Source organism: Copadichromis virginalis, linkage group LG13, assembly GCF_057382275.1.
Source record: "Copadichromis virginalis isolate Kocher_CV1m ecotype Utaka linkage group LG13, C_Virginalis_male_GT1.1, whole genome shotgun sequence".
Lineage (NCBI taxonomy): Eukaryota > Metazoa > Chordata > Actinopteri > Cichliformes > Cichlidae > Copadichromis > Copadichromis virginalis.
The window spans coordinates 2752519-2773876 of NC_140630.1; the positions used below are offsets into that span (position 1 = coordinate 2752519).

General features: G+C 45.6%; 2 protein-coding genes across 3 annotated transcripts in view; both read right to left on the minus strand.

Moving 5' to 3' along the window:
- The window catches only part of LOC146695013 (spectrin beta chain, non-erythrocytic 1), a 100521-nt gene extending 98150 nt beyond the window's left edge, over positions 1-2371 (minus strand). Inside the window, exon 1 of the mRNA XM_085476929.1 lies at positions 2218-2371. The gene's annotated coding sequence lies outside the window, so the exon portion shown is untranslated. The remainder of the gene's footprint in view (positions 1-2217) is intronic.
- Positions 2372-7942: 5571 nt separating this feature from the next.
- Positions 7943-19573, minus strand: LOC146695014 (acylphosphatase-2-like). Of its 2 annotated transcripts, none has more exons than XM_085476932.1 (4): positions 19161-19573; positions 13758-13774; positions 12877-12986; positions 7943-8323 (listed from the first exon to the last, which is right to left on the minus strand). In XM_085476932.1, the coding sequence occupies exons 1-4, from the start codon at positions 19213-19215 to the stop codon at positions 8209-8211; spliced, it is 297 nt and encodes a 98-aa protein (XP_085333058.1). In that variant the 5' UTR covers positions 19216-19573; the 3' UTR covers positions 7943-8208. The 2 variants fall into 2 exon arrangements, with proteins under 2 accessions (XP_085333058.1, XP_085333057.1); XM_085476931.1 differs by lacking the exon at positions 19161-19573 and adding an exon at positions 14067-14229.
- Positions 19574-21358: the final 1785 nt, after the last annotated feature.

Sequence of the window (21358 nt, forward strand, 5' to 3'; positions counted from 1 at the left end):
CTAATCGTGGCAGCCCTATTCCCATCACCTTTTACCTTTTTCGCTCACACAAAGCGCACGATCAGCTGTGGGGCTGTGTCTGAGCTGAGGGTGGTGTCTGGGTCGAGCACACAGGCAGAACAGAAGCATCACAAAAACTGGCTAAAAATGAGAGATTCTGAATATCCAGAAACAAATTCAGTCACTTAAAAGTTAAAAATCAGGGATCGGCTTGTTTATTCGCTCACTTATGAGGCTTTTAGTTGGAAACCAGCCAGGCGGCCCAAACTAGACCGGCCCAGCAGGGTACACCAACCTTAGACCGGCGGATTTTTATCATATACGCAGAAACATTTCTCAAACTTCACAATGGGCAAAATTTCCATAACGAAAAAAGCAAAATTACAAAAATTTAGTTCACATTAAAAGTCTGTTTAACTGTTCCCATCACAGCTGAACTCTGCTTGTCTTCATGTCCTGTTCATATCAAACATGACCAAAGTCCCTAATAATGAGCTGAGCCTGCTTAAGCTCTCAGTTTCACCGTTTTTTTGGGGGGTTTTCCCCCCCATTCTTGGATCTGTGTGACATCACAGAGACAGGATATGCCTAATATGGCTCTCCCAGACAAAGAAGCCCCACCTCCTCTGCTGTTCAAATCAAGAGGCAGCCAATCAGGAGAGTTTGTGTAAAGTGAAAAATCAGTGCTAAAATGGCTTTAAGTGCAAGATAAAGTAGGATTATTCTGAACTGACACTCATGCAAAGCTGGTCTAACACAATATAAAACGTGGAGAGAATACTCTGGTGAATCGTCTTTATAAAAAGTACATTTACTATAAACTTGTCAGATTTTTAAGTGGTTTAAATGTTACATTTTGATCATAGGCGGTCCTCCAGGATCCCCACACCCCCCGTGGTATTTTAAAGGGAGTAAAATAAAACTGGTCATCCTCAGTGGAAGTCATCCAAACATCTATCAGTTTCCTTTTGCTTATCCAGAGCCGGGTCACAAGCCCAGCAGGGCGTTCCAGAGGAAGGTTTTCCAGCTGAGGAAGGGATCTGGGAAATGTTGGCACTAGAACTGACTGGAGGAAATCACGTCAGTGTGAAATATGCTTTTCCTCGAGCATCGGTTAACTGTGAGGATTACGATCTTACTTACACGCCAGAAAGGAAAACTCTGGCTGCGTGATTCAACATTTTTTTTAGTTCATGTTTGAATCTTTTAAAAGATTTTAGGGTTGGAGATTAACTTTTTACTGCCAACACGGCGGCATCCTTGAGCCTCCCAGTGGGAACAAAGTATGAAAAGCAATAATTTTTATCCCTGAAACAGCAGATTTAGGCTGAAAAGGTGCAAATCTCCATCTCTGGTTTCACTGCAGCTCTTTGTTAAAGCAGCAGCAGCCTGACAACTGCTCCACACCTCACTGTGATATTATAAAGGCTCCGGTCAACAAGTTGCCAAATGTTTCCCAGTTGCTGCATCAGAGAAATGAGGAGATAGGTGGGGGAGGATGAAGATGAAGATAAGGGTGAGGAGAAGCAGGGGAGGAGGAGGAGAAAGCAGGGTGAGGAGAAGCAGTGAGGACAGATCAGGGAACGAAAAGATTAGGAGGAGAGAAAGCAGCACTCGGCCTGTATCTGATTACATAATTGCTTCAAACAGGGTCTGCGCAAACAGCAGCAGTCCACGCAGAAACACCTCCACGTCCCCGAACTTCATTTAAGCCCGCAACGTTAGAAACACGTCACACTCCTGCACAGAAACAGCAGAAATATCTGCAGACATCTGAATTATTAAGACGCAACGATGAGCTGTGAGGGGAGAGCAGCGGCGCTGGGCGGGACAGAGGGACGGAGTACAGAGAAGGTCACTCCAGAGAAGCTGTGGGAACGTCCTGCTGTTTGTTTGCTCTGAGGTCGACCACGCCTGCACCACCATCATCATCATCATCATCCATCAGGAGAGCGGGGACAAACAAACCCTCCATCAGCTCCGACTGAGCCGTGAGAGCTGCAGACTTTCACCAAAACAACAACCACCTCCTCCTCCACCAGCAGCAGCAGCTCCTGCGCACCATGCACAAGTTCAACGCCACGATGGAGAACATGGCGGGGGGAGGGGGGCGCACAGACACACGGGGAGAAGACGTCGCTGCCCGGCTCGTCTTTGCACCAACAGCCCGCAGCTGTGGAGGTTAACCCGAGAGAGGCAGACCGGGGCTGCACTCACCTGGAGACCGACGGAAGCGCAGTGGAGTCCCGCTCGGAGCGAAGGACGGACGGGCTGCTGAGAGCTCGGAGCACGAAGAGCGCAGAAGCACAGTCCTGAAATCCACCAATCCTCCTCCTCCTCCTCTTCCTCCTCCCCCCGCCCTCCGCTTCAGCCCGGCCGGGACTGCAGCGCACGGTGCGCTCGGTTCAAACACCGGGACACCCCGCCGGGGCACTGACCCTGCTTTATGACGATTATTATAACGTCATCCGCAGCAGTCTCATAAATATTACTAAGCAAACTAAAGTAATTACACTGACAGATCCCCACCGCCTACACTCACTGTGTTCATGTACGATCAAATCAAACCGCACAGCGCTTTATACTGTACGGTAACCCCCGAAAACCACACTCGGCCCTGTGAGCAGGCACTTGGCGATAGTGGGAAGAAAAAACTCTCTTTTAACAGGAAGAAACCTGCGACAGAAGCAGGCTCAGGGAGGGGCGAGACAAATTTAATAACACATTTTCTGTCTGTTTATTCTGCCATGTTGAATTTGAGATTGACTTTACTGGATAATTTTAATATTGCTTCCTTTTGCATCTATTTTATTTGAGCTTTGTTTTTAATTTAAGATATATATTAAGTATTAAGTAAGATAGAAAACAATTTTTAAAAGCCAGGTAAATATATGGTTCAAAAAGCTTTTCTTGAATGTTCAGACTCCTCAGTTTCCCTGAGATAACTAATAAAAATATATATTTCACCCCATGTGCCAGTTACACTCACAGACAGCTGGATTTGAACCCAGGACCTTTGTGCTAACCGCTGTGCCACCATGCTGCTATCATTTTAATGTAACTGTTGTCTTTAATGGAAGCGACACACCTCGTGTTGTCAGGTGACTGAATGTGGAACAAATGAAAGTTTCATTAAAACTCTTCATAAATAGAAACATAATTTCCATCCTTTCCTCTCGAATTCAAAAATACTTTTGTTTTCTTCACTATTTTTGTCTCTTTTTTTGTCTTTTTTAACATTTGTGTCAGACTGTTTTTATCATTTATCATTTTAGATGGTGTAGAAAACATTAAAAGTTTACCACCAGTGTATGCAAATTGTCTTTTATGTAACTCATACATTACAAATTACCATACAGCCTTATATAGGTTAAAAATATGACTAAACAGTAAACAAAACTCAGGTACATGTTGCATGACAAATGTTTATGCGACAGATCAGTTATAATTTGTACAGTCGGTGTGTAAATATTCAGACTTCTAAAACAGTTAATTTGTGATTTGTTTTTTCATTTAATGCCTTTTTGACTGGATTTAACTTGATTTTACACATTTTCTGCATCATAAAACCAAAACATTCAGTCTTTTCTTCCATCACTGGTAAACATTTACATTTTTCATTAACTGTATAGTTACTTTGTACGCATACACATAGACAGATTAAATTAATAATAAAAGATTTTGATGTAAAATAATAATTTGTGTGTGTTTACAATCAAAAACAGGACTGTCCTCGGAGACCAGCCTGATGTCAGTGCGCCCCAGGGCAGCTGTGGCTACAACGTAGCTGCCATCACCAGTGTGTGAATGTGTGTGTGACTGAATGTAGTGTGAAGTGCTTTGGGGTCCTTAGGGACTGAGTAAAGCGCTATACAAATACAGGCCATTTACCATTTACCATGACGTCCTCTGCAGTGGACAAAAAAACGTATCGATACTTTTTCCTGCAGTTCTCCGGAGGCTGTATCCTCCTCATCAAAGTGACAATGCATGTTTAGGCTCCAGGTTACAGCACCAGAACGTCTCCGCCCGTCTGTGCTGCGGTTGAGTTTATAAGAAGCGCCCCTATCTCCCAAAGTAAGAGTGAGGGGCGGAGAGTCAGGCAGGGAGGAGGGAGAGGAGGGAGAGTCTGCAGAGACTGAGTGATGCCAAAATGCAAAAAGTTGGAGGTGTAACATCACTGAGCAGCAAAATATGAAAGATGCAGTTAGAAATACTCAGCTGAGCCTCCCGTTGGGCTCAGTCTGGGTGACCCTGATCTTATCTCCATCATCTACCCCCCACATCCTCCCTGTGTGTCCAGCAGAAACAGACCTCAGGCTCTGTGTCCTGGCAGCACTTGTCATAATAAACCTCCCACTCGATGAATCATCAGATCAGAGCTCCATTTGTCCACTGACTCTGTAAATCACCCTGCAGGAGAAAGATAACTTCAAGCTTTTTATTCAGTGACTGTGAGCTCAGGACACAGAAAGAGGAGCTTTAAAAGGGAAACATGAAAGTCATATAACTCTTCCACTGATTGATGTTCACGTCAAACATGACCATAGTTTCTAATGATGACGCCACTGCAGGTAACAGAAGTCCCAGTGAGCTCAGGCTGATGAAACTCTCAGGTCATCACAGTGTTTTCTGCTCTTAGATCTGAGGGGATAAAAGCCCCGCCCACCTGCTTTTCAAACGTTCTTTTTAAGAGGGGCAGTCAATCAAAAGAAAGGAAGCTTAAAGGGGAGGAGCTAAAACGTAGAATAAGCTCCACACGTATGATTTTGGACTGAGTCATGCAAAGCTGCTCTGGGAGAGTAAAGCATGAAGCCGGACGGGACTCGTGATCCCTAACAGTTTGTTTTGTGCTGATTACGAGACAATAAGTAAAGATGCCTCATCCTCAGTGTGTTACAGTGGGCTCTTTGGTGGGTGTCACTCATTTTGGACACCACACTATTTCTCTTTGTGATTCTTAATTATCTCATTGTTTCTACTTGCCTTACAAGAGGAAAAACTCCCACCAACAGCTGCAAGCAGCAAAGATCAAACCTGGGTTTCAGTGTTTAGATACTCTATCCAGGGAGCTTGTCATTTATCCACACAGAGCTTTTCCAGTTCTCTTGAGAAATGAGTAAAATAACTTCTTGTTACTCATTTCTGCAGAACAAGACGTCCAGTTCAGAGACTTAAAGGAACTGAGCTAAAGTCTAACAGGTAGTCACGAGCTACAGCTGCCTGTCAGGGTTAATCACCCCTGTGCAGTGGTTATGAAGTGGGAAACGCTGTAAACATGTTTATTTCTGGGAGTCTGTTGGGACGGATTCACGTTGGAGTGGACATCAGAGAAAATGAGCCTTGGAGCCCTCTGCTGCAGTCCTCGCTGTGCACATTTTCAATCCATCTGTGGATCTTTTGTGTCTCTTTATAGATGTTTTTTGCCTTTGTGGTCATCTGACACATCGGTTTATAGAGCGAGAGGCCACATCACAGGTTCCTCAAGCAGCAGCACACACAGTGTTTGGTCTCGTTTACAGATGTCTACACTAAACTCCTGCAGTCTCAAGGTCTACAACTCAAACTGGCCCTAACAAAGATATGAACACAACAGGCTGCTCACTGCGTGTGTGTGTGTGTGTGTGTGTGTGTGTGTGTGTGGGATTATCACTCAGATACCAGACACCGTGTAGAAATGTCTAACAGACCACAGCCATATTTGAGGAGAAGGTCAGAGGTCGTGGAGGTAATTCCCCGTCGTGCAGCAGCTGCTGCAGAGCTCTGAAGTCACTCCCTGTTTTCTGCCTGCTGCTCATTCACTTCCTGTCGTTACATCTGAGTGGATAAACTCTCATTTATTCCATCAGTGATATCATGGACAGGCGACACAAGATTAATTCCATGAAAAAGAAACGAGTTACATCACAGCTTAATCTACTGAGAAAAGTAACTTCTTAGAGAAATTTCACAGTCCCAGAAAGAAGCGTCCTTTGCTTTTATCTCACGTTTACATCCAGATGAACTGTTTAACATGGGAGTCTATGGGGACTGACTCACTGCTGATGCCTCCAGTGGACACCAGAGGAACTGCAGATCAGAGTCAGTTACTTCATTTCAAGCTGTGAGTCAGCTGGCTGCAAAAACATGTTTGTGCCTCGTCGTCGGTCGACAGCGTGACGGTAAAACCGTGTCTGATGGTCACAACTAGGTCGCTGATTGGCTGTTTGTTTCCTGCCTCCCTGAGGAGAACAGAAGATGCTGTTTGTGCGAAATGTCAGCATTTCTTTCACTGCAAAGTTGCACTCAACTTCAACATGTTGCTTAGTAACAGCTGGCTGTCAGCACCCACTCAGGTGTGTGTGTGTGTGTGTGTGTGTGTGTGTGTGTGTGTGTGTGTGTGTGTGTGTGTGTGTGTGTGTGTGATGAATAGCACCGAGTGTGTGGGCAGTTTGAGTGCTGGGCAGATTTAAAGGGAGAAGATGGATAAACAAAGCCGAGGAAAGGAGAAGAGGAGAGGATACATGAGAGAAAGAAGGCGAGGAGACGACTTTTCTTTCTTTCTCTTTGCAGACAGAGTGGCGTTTCCATGGTGAACACTATGGGATGCCAAGCTGGTTGCTGGGAGAGGAAGAGGAGGAGGAAGAGCAGGTCAAGGCTGGTGGATTTTTTCCAGCATTTCCACAGAGACTGAAGAGTGTGGGTGGGCTGGCCCTCTCTCTCTCGCTCTCATGGCACGTCACTGAGTGTGGGGGCGGCTGTGTTATTATTTGTTGTAGCAGGAAGAATGAGAGAAGGTTGGAGGTGGGTGGAGGAGGACAGCTGCTGCAGATGTCAGGTCCACGGGGACCTGACATCTGCCTGTGGTCTCAGTCGTGACAGGGAGGTGACTCAAGTCCACTGCTGATGTCCAGGACTTGTTTTTAGGAACTCGGGATCTGTAGCTCCTCTGAGCTGCTGACGGTGCAAAGCAGATTTGACATCACTTCAGCATGTGCTGCCGTTCATCGGGGCATAAACTGGCCGTGAACAGCCAAGGTCTTCGACCAGCTCACACTGAGTGTTTGACAGAGTCACGGTTAGTCGATGACAGGTGTGTCTGGGCGACACGGTACCTTCATCACGCCTGTTAAACCCGTCGTGTCACATGTGGGCCAGGAAACGCTCAAAAGTACAGATGCTTATCTGAATTATCTTTATTTTCAGTGGTCACCAAACATAATGACAGCAGCATCTTTGAATTCAGGGTTTTTGAGCACCACATCTCTGCTCTCTGCTCTAACGTGTATGAGATGTGCATGACTGTAGCTAGGTGTGCTTAACAAAGTGTTTACATGTGCACAGGCTCTGAGGAGAATTAAGATCCTCATAAAACACGAACACCTCCTCCTCTCTAATCTCCAATTGTCTTTATTGTGTGTGTTTGTGTGTAAGGTCTCAGGGCAGGTTGGCATGACAACAAGCGTCCACGTCCAACAGTGTATCCATGGAGATTTGCTCTCTAAGCACACACACGCACAGCGTGGTGTGCGTCTGTAACTGCAGATATTTCCTGATGAACGCAGCCTTTAAAGGACCATTCAGCTGTTTTTATTTTCACATCTCGCTGGCTCTGATTGGCCGTTGCTGCGGTGACGGCTGCTCTGGGGCTCCCGCTGCCTCAGGGGATTGTTGCTGCCGATCCGGGAGCCTCTCGCTGTGATTTAATTGGATCAGATGGCAGGTAATCGTATCAGGTGATGTGCTGTTATGTAATGACATCACTGCAGGGGCGTGTTTGTTTACATCACGCAGTGGTGTATGATGCAAATCCATTAATAACACACGTCTCACAAACCCTTTTGCGTCTTAGTTTAAAGGCCTTCGATCGTAGCCTGAAACTTTATCTTAGCCCGTGTGGAAACCGCTCAACGCAACTTAATGTAGAGGCCACAGTCGATAATGAACGTCATCGAGAAGTAAAGACGATGGAAGATATTTAATTCATACAAATCAGGCTTTGATGGTTCCAGTGTTTTTAGGTGCTTGCTGTACAGATGGAGACACAAAGCCAACATCCAACTTATTAAAAACTATAAATAAATTCTCAGTCACCCTCTGAATAAACCAGCAGCAGTGGTTTCATGACGTCCAAAGTCTTCATTCATTGAATCTGTAGGAGCATCGTTGACCTCTGACCTCTTCCAGGGGACGGTGGAGAAGCTGTTTGCAGGATCTTTGCTTCACTGGTCAGAAGCGAGTCTTGAAGCCGGAGAGCTCCAGCTTGTCGATCGACCTCTGGTTGGTGAAGGAGGCTCTGGTGATCCGGCTGGTGGGACTTCCTTCTTTGCTCAGCCACACCTTCCTGTAAAGGACCCAATGAGAAAGAAGAGAGTGCAGTTCAGGTTTATGGTACACGGGTCTAAGTCCTACACGCACTGCAGACAGAAAAGAGACTTTTGTTTTTACTGTGACGGCCGATGATCACAGCTTAGTGGTGGGTCATCGGTCACGGACGACTCTTCTGTGGTTGCTGCCTAAAGATTTCAAACATTCTTACTTAAACTTGCCAAAGATTCCCTGAGGTTCGTGACATTTTTACATTTCCTTCAGGATCAGTCTGGTTGAGACCTGCATCAACCAATAAAAGATTATTTATGTCTGCAGACACTTATATTGAGCTTTGATAGCAGCATCAACACCACTGTCCAGAAAGGAAAAGGCATCATGGCGATTCAGTGAGAAAAAAACAAGAAGAGGAAGAACTGGGGTGGAGTTGGGCTGCAAAGTGGCTTGCAGAGCAACTGTGAGCTGCTTACAGCAGCTTCTACAGCGTGTCCTACAGGCAGATATGGAATGGCTTTCACAGAGACGGCAGCTGATGGTGACTTGCTGCCAGAGTTCAGTCGGTCCACAGAAAGCTCTTCATTCAAGTCCAGTAAAAACTGGAACTAGTCGTGGATCCAGTTGCTTTTAATCACCACAGACTCTGATGTAAAACTGTATGCCTTTCAGAGCTGCTGTTAGGTTCACTGCACTAACCGACCGTCCGAGAAGGCTGAGCTCTGGTTTTGCTGAGTGAAGTTTTAGGATTTTATTTGGTTCTTACTGAGCACTGATTGGCTGACTTCAGTGTCTGTGTGATGCTCCTATATACAGTCTATGGATGGCACCTGGTAACTACTGCAGCTACTCTTAGCTGGTAACTTAGCACGCCAACCTCTCGTCCAAATACGGTCACGTCCGGCTCCAAACACCAACATGCTGACGGCCAAAACCATAAAGTTGTGAGTTCAAAATGCAGAGTCCTGAAACCGATGTTCCTGACCTCACTGCTCGAGGGACATAAACGTTCAAAACCAGAAAAGAAGGCCCCACCAGCCGACTGGGGGTCAGGCCTGCATCTGGACGACCAAAGGCATGATGGGTAAATAAAAACATTCCTCTGGTTTTACATAACGCTGGGAGTTTGCTGTGCAGCAGCTCTCTGAGCGTTTGGTCGAGTGCAGGCGTGTGTAGATTAGAGGAGATTGCAGGGGATCAGGGTCACGTCCATGTAGCTGCACCGACTGAAGGCGGGCCAAAGAGAGCGGGCGAGCGAGCATGAGAACAAGAGTGGGGATGGGGAGAGAGAGAGAGAGAGTGGCTGTCCTAGTTTTGCTTTATTGCCAAACTCTGTCTACAGTGGACCGATCTGCTCCATGACCCACTACTCTACTGTCCACACACACACACACACACACACACACACACACACACACACACACACACACACACACACACACACACACACACACACACAGCTTAACACTAATTCTCCAGCAGCTGGATGTTTGCTGGTTTCTAATCTGCTGCCATTTCTCTCTGATCCGCTCATGCACAGCTGCACTTCGACACTCGCGAGGACTCCATCTATGTCAAAAGCTCCGCCCTAAGCAAGATATTTCCAGTTATTACATCATAAGTGCATCGTTTCTGTCAGCACTGACCCTGTGCACGACCACCCAAAGGTCTCATGCAGCGAGTTATTACAGTTTAGCTTTTACTCTAAGTTTATTTTTTATCACTTTCACTGTTAGTTTAGGTCTTGGTGTTTGTCGGGGATCTGTGATCTCTCTAACAGGTAACATAGTGAAGGTGTTTGACTCACACTCATCAGACGTCCTCAATCTTGATATGCAAATACACAAAGCCTCATCAGACCAGCTGTGCAGCCAGCTGTGCTGCAGTTTACCACACGGAGAGACTAAAAATGGTTCCATTAAGTTGTGTTTCTCCCCCCAAAATCTAATCATTATTATAATCATTAATGCCATGAAGTGTTGAATTAGGACCCAACTTGCAAGAAGATGGAGGTAAAAGGAAAACTAATCCCGTGATGCAAGAACACGATGACCAGCGATGAGGGGATGACAGCGCTGCATGTACACAGGAGCAATCAGGGGAAGTGGACACAGCTGGGAAACCAAGGCACAGGTGATAATAATCACAGAACATGAGCCAGGAGGGCAGGTACGGCTACACACGAGAGATAAATGATTCCTGAAATCAGACGTGAGAAGCAATAACGAAACATGGAGAGGCAGACGTGCAGGAGGAAGAGACAGGAAGTTAGAACTCAAGACTGAAAACTGGAGAAGAAGCGGCACACGACGTGGTGCGGCGTCTGGCTGACATCAGGTTTTTCTTTAAACATTTTCCTTGTGGTGAAGCCTCAAGTGGAGTCGCAGGTGTAGTCCTTTCTGCTGCTCCGCCCCTGGGTGGAGTTTCTCCCTTTGAGCTGTCCTGCACTGGCCTGTTAATCAGCTGTGTGGAAGCTGCAACTCTTCTCTGCCAGAGCATCGTTGCTGCGACCGCACTCACCTGCATGCGCTCTTTTATTTGATTGTTTTTGAAATGACACAAATATTATCACTTCTGCTTCAGTGACCCCAGATCTGTTTCATCGTCTAGGTTTGGTCTTTAGTTTATGTTGGCTACAGTGACCTTGTCCTCATGTACGGTATATTCCACACAATGCTAACAGGAAGTCAGCAGCACACACTGTTGCTGATCCGAGCCAAATAACTCTCTTTACAGGTTTGTGACAAAACCACAACATGTTCATCGACCTGATTATAACCAATGTAAGGAGACCTGGAAGGGTTTTACAGCGCCTATAAGTTAAATGTATTTTTCTAACGACAGGTAGCCTTGAATACAACGAATGACTCCCTAATGTGGGTCTATTCTGCTTTTCCTTATTTCCTGTCAAACATCTCCTGTTACAGTGGAAGTTTCTGATAATGAGCTCCGTGAACGTGCTGTAACCTCAGGCTGAAGCTCAGGCTGCTTTTCCCCACTGTTGGGTCTGTGGTTGCGCGTTAGGCAGCTCCTCTCGTGTAATTAAACTTTTTATTGCCAACTTAAGATACGACACCTTCCCGGCTCTCTTGGTCACTTCTAACAGTTTGAGGAATTTCTATGTGGAAAAACGTGGAGCAGACTTTCCAGTGTCCACAAACACCACCAAGCTCCTGGCTCCCAGGACACACACCCCGACACACACTCCACAAGCTAAACTAAGACATACTTTCTACAGTAACAGCCAACATGTGGGTGGGAGCCGCGGGTTTGCTCCTTTAAATCAGTGCCACATTTGCCCCAGCAACATATTTTGATTACACATAAATTTTCCATTCATTTGGATTAAAACCCATATTTCCCACAACTAACGCTGATATCCAGTGTTTTAATTCAGCAAACTGCAAAGCGTTTGTAGTTTAACGTCAGGATTTTCCCGCCTCTCTCTTTGTTTCCATTCCTTCACTTTCATCAGCTCGGCTCTGGAAATTTTTCTGCTCCCAGAGGAATAAATAGAAACCACCCACTGCTTCACCTCCCACCGCCAGCCTTCGCTCTCCAAACTCCACACAGCCTAACGTTTGCATTGCTCTCCTTTCCTCATCTTTCCTTATTTCCCTCCTGTTCCTCCTGCACGCCTGGAGGAACAGCTGGATCCCGTTTCACAGGCCTGGCAGGAAGTGAGGTCGTGGTGAAAGTGGAGTCGACAGGAAGGACGTGAAAGCAAGTGTGTTAACATGGAAATAATAGTCGATATACAACGGAGAGAAGCTGTGTGTGTGTGAACTGTATTAACCCTGACCCTTTACAGTCTTATTGACTGTTAGATGTGCTTTTGTTGTAATACAGCCAATCACAGTTCCTCATGTGTGTAACCAGCCTGTAAACACATTTAATGCCTGCAGTTGCTTCTGTGTTCAGACTGAAGCGTCCAGCTCCTAAAATTTATGCTGAAGCTTGAAATGAAATCTGTTTTTGTGCCATTTCTTCCTCTGGGGACCCCGCCCGCCTGGCCCTGCAAGGAGCGTGTGTGTGTGTGTGTGTGTGTGTGTGTGTGTGATGTCAAGGAGCATCAGCAGATCCCTTGAGGTGGTGATGTCATCTAAATCGGACGTCCCCACCCAGTGACATCACTCCCCCCGGACAGGATGGGACGTTCAAAACAAACTGAGCCCGGCTTCAGTTCCAGATCTGATACCATTACGCTGCATTCACTGACAGCTGGGAACTCAGAGTTTCTAGTGTTCAACTGGAAAAACAAAGGCAGAAACATCACCAAAGGGAGCAGATATAAATCCTGTAGCTCTGCTTGAAGAACCCGCAGTGTGGTCGCAAGTATTTAATATTTAACAATTCACCTGCATGAGAACAAGAACTCTTTAAACTGCTCATAAATCTCCTGAACCAAAGCGTCGGTGCCTGCAGATCTGCTGCCGCGACAGAACAGACCTGAAGCAGGTAACCGTTGTGTTGTGAAGGCAAAGGTCGCCATCTAGTGGCTGAAAAAGAGTATCACCGCAGCACTTTGCAGTGAGAGTTGCACCAGCCTGCTGTGGCGTGTCAGTGTGCACTCACATCTCCTCCACCATGTCAGCCGGACCCTGCACCTGTCCCACCACCGTCCCTTTGTAGGTGTTCTTCACCCAGCCGACCAGCCCGAGCCGCAGACCCTCCTTCTCTGTGTACTGGTGACGGGAAGAAAGGAGTTAATAAAATCCTTCAACCTGGATGTTAAACAAAGATTGATGTGGGACATAAAAACATTAAGTCAATAAAATAATGTATTAAAAAAATTGTATATACTTAATGTCTGTTTTGTGTGTTGGATAATCCTTCTAGTTTATTGGTTTATCTCCACAGAGGAACGATATGCAGCATGCTTTTAGTCATAAAGAAGGGGCAGCCAATAAAAACAGCTGGTTAGAGTTGACATAAAGGGGGAGGAGCTAAAGCAGGTTGTTTTATTTCAATGCTTTCACTGGGATTTTTTCCCCCACTGTAGCCTGATGAGTTTTGTGAAATCCACACCTGATCGTGTCGCCAGTTGTGTAAATTAATATGCGAAGTGTCATGGATCAATGGTCACGACAGCATATTTATGGTGAAAAAACTGACCTCACAGCCGCTTGTTAGTCAGCGGGCTGCTTTCAGTTACTGTGCAAACGTAAGGCTGGACACCTGCAGTCAGCTGAGACTGAAGAAGTCACCTGTATGATGACGTAATGCTTCTCCCACTGAAAACGTCCAGATGAACAGAATCAGCTTGCTGGGATTTCCTTACCTGGATGATCGAGACACCGTTTACATGTGTGCAAAAGGCCAAGATGCATAGAAAAAGCTACGTTTCTGTGCAGACTGAGCCTCGAACTGAGCTGTGGGTTTGGTGAGGATGGGATTTGGTTTTTGGAAGCAGCAGGAGGTGATCGCAGCAAAAAGAGAGCTCAAAGAAAACTCACCATTCGGAAGCAGACGCCTGTCAAAGTAAGAAGGAGAGAAAAGAAAGTCTGAATTAGTAGCTGCTATTTTTTAATAGCTTGTTTCCAAAAGTCACATTTGTGTTTTGTGCATTTTCTTGTTTACACAGCCTAACAGAGGTGGTCTGTTTGGGCTTTTGTGAAGTTGGTGGCATTCATGAGGCTCTAAGAAGTGAAAGTGAGGCCAGCCCAGCTTGTTCCTAAATTAAGCAGCAGTGGATCGTTTTACAGGCTCTCAGAGGCCAACAGGTCTAAGAAGCAGAGGAAGAAAAGGGAGTTAAACATACAGACCCTGGACGTGACCGAAGATTTCAAAGTCCACCGACACCAGATTGCTTCTGGCTGAGTCATCAGCAGACATCCTGAGAGACTCGAGCTCAGAAATGTCCCTTTAACAGAAGAGCTCTGCAGCGTCTCCGTCCGCCTCCTCACCACATGGTCATGTCGTCCTCCTGAGCTTTTTAAAGGAAAATCTCACCACCAGCTGAGGAGCTCATGGAACATGTAGTCCATTAAAAACTACAAACAGTAATGATGGGCAGGTGTCCTCCTGTAAACTGATCAGATCCTTTGAAATCAGCAGTGACAACACCTGCCTGGTGTTTGGTACTTAGGGGACACGACTGAGAAGATGAAGGCTGCACAGAGGGTCATTAACTCCACTCTGAACGTCACTGGCCTCTCCCACCCCTGGAGGCCATCGCCATAATGGACTGTTAACAACCACTATCCCCCCACATCTCACCCCTGCCCACGCACCTCAACAATCTGAGCCACGGTCTCAGTAACCCTCATCACTCAGGACACTCACACACAGACTCTATTCAGACCAAGTCCTTTCTTGGTCTACACACCTTTGGAACGGGAGTCGTAGGTTTGACTCCCAATAGGCTAGACCCTCCACGCTAACCAAGCCCACCTCGGACATCAGCGAGAGACATAAATATGAAGCCATACCAGCTCAGACGTTGCCCGAGGTCTGTGTCAGGTGTTGAGGAACCAGGACGCCCTGATGAGAAGTGGGCTATTGGAACAAGACGGCATCGGTGGGCAAGAGATGAAAACAGGGCGCTGGTGGATGTTACTACACCAGTAACCCCAGTGGAAGGGTCAACATGTCAACTGGCTTCTGCATTTTGCCAGTGAGGACAGAGAAAGAGATCTGACATCACATTTAAGCATTTAAGCAGCAAAAATCCAGTTTAGGAATGTGAGTCAGTTCAGACTCACATTCATAGAAAACAGCAGCTCGTCAGTCCTGCTCCTGAAGGACGCTGATCCCAACTGGAGCCAGGGGGTCCGAATGTGCCGGCACATCCAGTGCAAAGAGCACGGCACAACACACAACACACACATGTGTGCGCTTGTCTTGACACTCGCTGACATGATGCATTCTGATTCTCTCACAACCAACGCAAACGTGTCCTTACTGTCCAAAAAGTCCTCACATCAGTGTTCCTACAAAGACCGATGGAACAGTACGCACACACAGTCAGCTCGCGACCTCGGACATCATCAGGGGAACGCAGAGGTCATCATCCTACACATGACCTTTAACCCCCTAAAATACAGATTTATGTCAGACAAAGATGAAACTCTAGCAGTTTAACACTAACATTTACATCTCATTAATTTAACGAGTGTTCGCGGCAAACAGTCGTTATCCTGTCTTCCTTCTCTCACCCCAACCAATCACAGCAGATGGCCCCGCCCCTCCCTGAGCCTGGTTCTGCCGGAGGTTTCTTCCTGTTAAAAGGGAGTTTTTCCTTCCCACTGTCACCAAAGTGCTGCTCATAGGGGGCAGAGATAGTGTCTGTCTCCTGAATCCAAACTGGAAGCTGGTTCCACAGAAGAGGGGCCTGAAAACTGAAGGCTCTGCCTCCCATTCTACTTTTAAATACTCTAGGAACAACAAGTAGGCCTGCAGAGCGAGAGCGAAGTGCTCTAATAGGGTGATATGGTACTACAAGGTCATTAAGATCAGATGGGGCCTGATTATTTAAGACCTTGTATGTGAGGAGCAGGATTTTGCTGTATTTCAGTATTTGTGGTTTTCAGTTGATGTTGAAAATAAAGAAAGTGAAGAATAAAACGTCTGGAATGACATAAAAAGCTTTAACAGTGACATTAACGTAGAAATATGTAAAGAGGAAATGGATTCTCGTTTCTGCTGTGCCAGCTCTGCGCACATTTAGCAGCACTTTACTTAATTGAGGACTTTCTGCAGATATTATGGTTCATAATCACCTTTCATTATAATCCTCTTTATGATTTCTATACATTTCTAAATAAAACAAACAGTGATGATAAAACTGTGTTTAAAAGTGTTACATTTGATGTTAAACACATTTTTTATTTCATTCTTTTGTGTAATATTTGAATGATCTTTCATTTCAAACGTGTAAAGCAGTGATTCTGACTGCAGTGTTTGAACGCTGTGATAACAGATGCATTCCTGTGCTCGGGGTTTTCTGGCTCTCTCACTGCCCTTCGTCGCTCTCCCTGCCAGGGGCCGGTGTTGTGCTGACAGCTGAGGACTCTGACATGAAGCCAACATGATCATTCTTGTATTTTGCTCGTTTGTGTTGTTGTGTTTGCACATCTCTGTTGCTTGTGGGGCTCGCACACAAGAATTTCACTCGCATGTGCTGTGCCAGTGTGCCTGCACATGTGATGTGACAATAAAAAGTGATTTGATTTGATTTGATTTGATCTGTGCTGTAAAAATATTTACTGTACACGACCACACTGAGCGCGCTCCGTGCAGCCCGGCGGCGTCTGTAGCGCAGCCAGGCCGTGTCTGGTCTCAAACCGTAACCGGCACCGTTTTTAAAGGATGCCGTCTGCGTGCAGCGGCGAGGCTCTCGGGTGCTGCTGCCACTCTTTTGGACAAAAGCTTTGTGATACTTGACCTGACTTTTTATATTTCACTCTCAGGATAATGATACACTTTAAAGGGGAAATAAATACATGATTAAATAAGTCGTTAGTATTATTGTCTGATCGACTGTCTCTCTTTACTCATCTTCAGCTCACCCTGGTCACTCAGAGCTCCATCCAAGCCTCTGTCTTCATCTTCAACACCACCATCTAGACTCGGGGTCTGGTCCTAACTCCCATCACTGCTGGGATTCTGATCACAGGTCATCACAGAAGAGCGGTCATTGTTCCACATGGTCTCTCCGTGTTCATTTGGTCTCTGATCACTTTCTCTGAAATCACTTTTAAGGTCTCAGAATAAACAGAAATACCACCTTAAATGCTCCCACAGGCGCCCGCCTCATTTTTAGAAGCTGAGAGTCGTTCAGATTATAAATGTGTGTCTGGATTCACGTACACTCGTGCAACACAAGATGTCAGCAACGCAACTCTGAGTAACTCAGTCTGAGAGGAAGCATGGCTTCCCCCGGTCGTCATGGAGACGCTTCAGTGGTCATCACATGATCTGAATTTCTTGTTTCTGGAAAAGTAAAGATTTGTCAGGCTGAAAGAGGACACTGGACACACACACAGTGTGTGAGGAGTGTGTGTGTGTGTACAGCACCATTGTTCTCTTTGAGTGCGACAGTTTGTGTGTTAATTTGTCTGCATCTGCTGTGTGTGTGAGACTAACTGCATGTGTCCACTTGCCTTGTGTGTGTTTGTGTGTGTGTGTGTGTTCATGCTGGTCTGTACTCTGTGTGTGTTTACACTTGGATGAGCCTTCTGTTTGGCGTGCAGTCGCTCTCAGTGAGCTGGGTTTTTAGGTCGCAGTGTTCTTTCTGCCACAGCCGTGTGCACACATGCACGCATGCACGCACACACACATGCACACACACATGCACACACACATGCACACACACACAGTCACACACACATGAACACACACACACAGTCACACACACACACACACACACACAGGAGAAGATGTTGGGCGCTATTAGGCACTGGGCTGCCGAGTTAGATGGGGATGGGAGCGGTGGTGGTGGTGGTGGTGGTGTGTGTGTGTGTGTGTGTGTGTGTGTGTGTGTGTGCTTAGGGGGTCCCAGAGGTCTTGTCATGCATATGGGCACAGAGCCAAGCTGAGAGCCTGCGAGTGTGTGTGAGTTTGTGTGTGTGACGCTGGAGGGTTTAAAACCTCCACTGCTGTGTAACATGTCGACTCTTTTTAGTAATGTCATCCAGTACACACACACACGCACACACGCACACACACACACACTCGTGAAAGCTGGTGAAGTCTTTCTGATTCGTTGTGACTCAGAGCTTTAAACTTACAGGACCTACATTTCATACTGTATGTTACATTCATCGAGCTCACGTGTTTGATTTTAAATGCTTAACAAAAATTCAATAAATAAAATAGAACATATGTTGTCTTATATTCATAATTATTGTACACAGCCATCAGCTACGACATTCAAACTGGGCACCTGGTAGTGGGTTTGTCCCACGCCTGCTGCTAAAACCATCAGGGCGAGGAGTCCACAGGTGCTGAAGGTGTCCTGTGGTGCCAGATAAACAAGATGTTTGCATCAGATCCTCATCAAAGTCGTGAGTTATCAGAGCAAAGATCGAACGCTGTCCCTCTTAACCAGAGTGAACACCCTGGCACTAATTTCCAAGTTTATGAGCGGGAACTGGACAAATACAAAATTCAATTCAATTTTATTTACACAGCGCCAAATCGCAACAACAGTCGCCTCAAGGTGCTTTATACTGTACAGTAGACCCTACAGTAATACATACAGAGAAAAACACAACAATCATATGACCCCCTATGAGCAAGCACTTTGGTGACAGTGGGAAGGAAAAACTCCCTTTTAACAGGAAGAAACCTCCAGCAGAACCAGGCTCAGGGAGGGGCGGGGCCATCTGCCGCGACCGGGCATTTAAAAGGAGGAAATCGCTCAGACACTCAGAGAAAGCTTTACAAACACTGAATGAAACTCATCCTCTAAGTTAGGAGACGGTCCGACGACCATAAAGATGGTGGAGATTTGTCCGCTTTCTTTTACCTAAAATTACACCACAACTAATTTAATGATAACTGCATATGTGTTTAATAAAGTTGCCATGGCAACATGACGCAGTTGTTGTGTAATCTGGGAAGTATATTTGGTGGTCAGTGGTTAAATAAATTCGTTATCTTCTTTCTTATCAGACACAGAGATGAAAACAACAGTGGGCAGCGAGTTAATAGACATGTTTACACTCAGATTTATCAATCTAATGAAAAAGGGAAATTTAACCGAGTTACTGGTTTTCACAACAGTCCAGCAAATGACATCTATTTTGTGCTGTAGAACAAATCATGTCTGTGATTAGCAGCAGTCTGAACACTCAGACTTTAAATTCCAACAGCTAACCAATAAATCAATCAATAAAATTAGTAAAGTCACTCACTTTCAGAAGAGGAAATGGATGAATAACTCAGGTTTTCCATTGGGCCACACTGCATTAAACAGTGTAAACAAAGAGCCACACATATGCGACAGAACAAAGAGTCACATGAAGTCCTGAATTACTCCAGACTCAGTGAGTATTTGACACAACGCTTTTAGCCAGTCCAGCTAGCTCTTAGGTTATGTCAGTAGGCTGCAGCCAACTGAAGTCTGTTTTCTTACTCCTCCCAATCCTAGTGCATGATCCTAGCTACTGTGGCTGCTGTGCTCGGACCTCTGTTCATCTCATCTGCATGTGTAGGCTGTCACTCCGCCGTTTACCTCAGCTGTCAATAAAACGCGTTTTCCATTGATACCTCCTCAGATCAACTCGGCATGATCGCCATGACTCGACTCAGCTTGACTGTTTGTTTTGTTTCAATCGAGTCCCACATAATGTGTGAGGTCGTTGTTATAGCAACACGGCGAAGCATTACGTCACGTAATTAGCATGTGACACAAATGCTACAACACAGCCGAAGACATACCTGCTGCTCGGTCTGTGGCTTTTCATCAGACTCGGGGAACACTGTGTTGTTTTTTGTAGCCGTTTCTTTCATTGCCAGGTTTCCAAAATGGCAATTTAGATCTTTGTGAACGAGATGCATGACTCATCGAGCGATGCCACTGACCAACCAATCGATAGCATGCAGTCTGATGCCGTCACATTTTAGTACCTGCTTGGACTGCTTGGCGCCTCAGCTGTGCAGGTATTATTTTAGTACCTTGTACCTTGTACCATGAACCTAATGGAAAACCGTGAAACCTGCGAAGGACTGTGGCGAGTCAATCCGAGTAGATACTAATGGAAAGGAACTTATGTGTGCACGTCTATTTACTCTGGAAGAGGCTGCAAATTTTGGGAGAGGAGTCCGAGTTGGGAATACATGTTGATGAGTGAAACTCACTTTCATCTGATGACAACCATACTGAGGTGAGCTGTTGAGGATATCCTGAACTTTTCTATCAGCATAGCTACTATTTTTGCCACTGTAAGCAGCTGTTAGCCTCTGTTAGCCGCTTTTAGCAGCTGTTAGCATGTGCTAGCCACTGTAAGCAGCTGTTAGCCTCTGTTAGCCGCTTTTAGCAGCTGTTAGCATGTGCTAGCCACTGTAAGCAGCTGTTAGCCTCTGTTAACAGGTGTTAGCGCCTGTTAGTTGCTGCTAGCTGGCATATGTGACACCTTCTTTGGACATTTGTCATGGTCTTCCATGTCTCTCAGGTTTTCCCATTCGGGTTTGTTGTTGGTTTTGGATACTGGTTGTTTTTCTCTCCCTCTCTGTTTGGGCAGAACTCATTACAGGTTTCCGCTCTACCTACAATAAATCTCTACACCTGCAATAAACTCACCATCCACTTGTTATGTTTATGTCTCTAGCCACTACTTAACTACTACTACTTAACTTGCACACTATTTTTCTCAGTTTATATAAAAAAAAACAACCCTATACTTTAATCTTAATAACTGTACAGTACTCTGTTTTTGTAACTACTGTCCATGATGTAAATTTTTTTTTTCTGTGTCCTGTTCTGTTTGTATATGTGATTTTATTCTGCTGCTGTTACAACCAAATTTATCCTCGTGGGACAATTAACGGATTATTCTATTGTATTCTATTTTATTCTACTTAAGACGACAGCTCTGTGCTACTCATCGCTGGATTGTTGTACTACTGCAGTGAGTTTTTCTAGTTTATCGTGTTCTTTGGATCTGTAACCTGTGTATACGCAGATATATGAGTACAATATCCTTTTCTATACTAACACTTTTTAAATACTAATTTCATGCCAACCATCGATTGTTTGTACTGTTTACACCTGAGCACAGAGTTCCTGTTACTTCTGAACAGTTTTTCCAGTCACACAGACCTGCTACTCACCACCACGCGGTGAACATCGTGTTACGCGGTGAACATCGTGTTACGCAGAGCATCTTTGAGGGAAGCTTTATTTCTGTTTGTATTTTTGCTTTTTTTCAGCTCTTCCCTCATTTCCTCAGCGTTTGCGGTTTCCCACGCCGCCATGTTAAATAAAACTGTGTCCCAGTGAGTCGCCTGGTAGACGGGCTGCACCATCTCACTACAGCCTGAGCCTATTTTTAACTTCAGCACAACACACGAGCGTTTGTGGACAAGAACAGGACCGCTGTTTCCTCGTATT

Excerpts from the sequence above, each read along its gene's own strand:
- LOC146695014 (XM_085476931.1), bottom strand. The coding sequence starts at position 14,136 with ATGTCTGCTGATGACTCAGCCAGAAGCAATCTGGTGTCGGTGGACTTT. Across the intron at positions 8,324-12,876 it reads GCTGACATGGTGGAGGAGAT|GAAGGTGTGGCTGAGCAAAG; the intron begins GTGAGTGCACAC and ends GGTCCTTTACAG.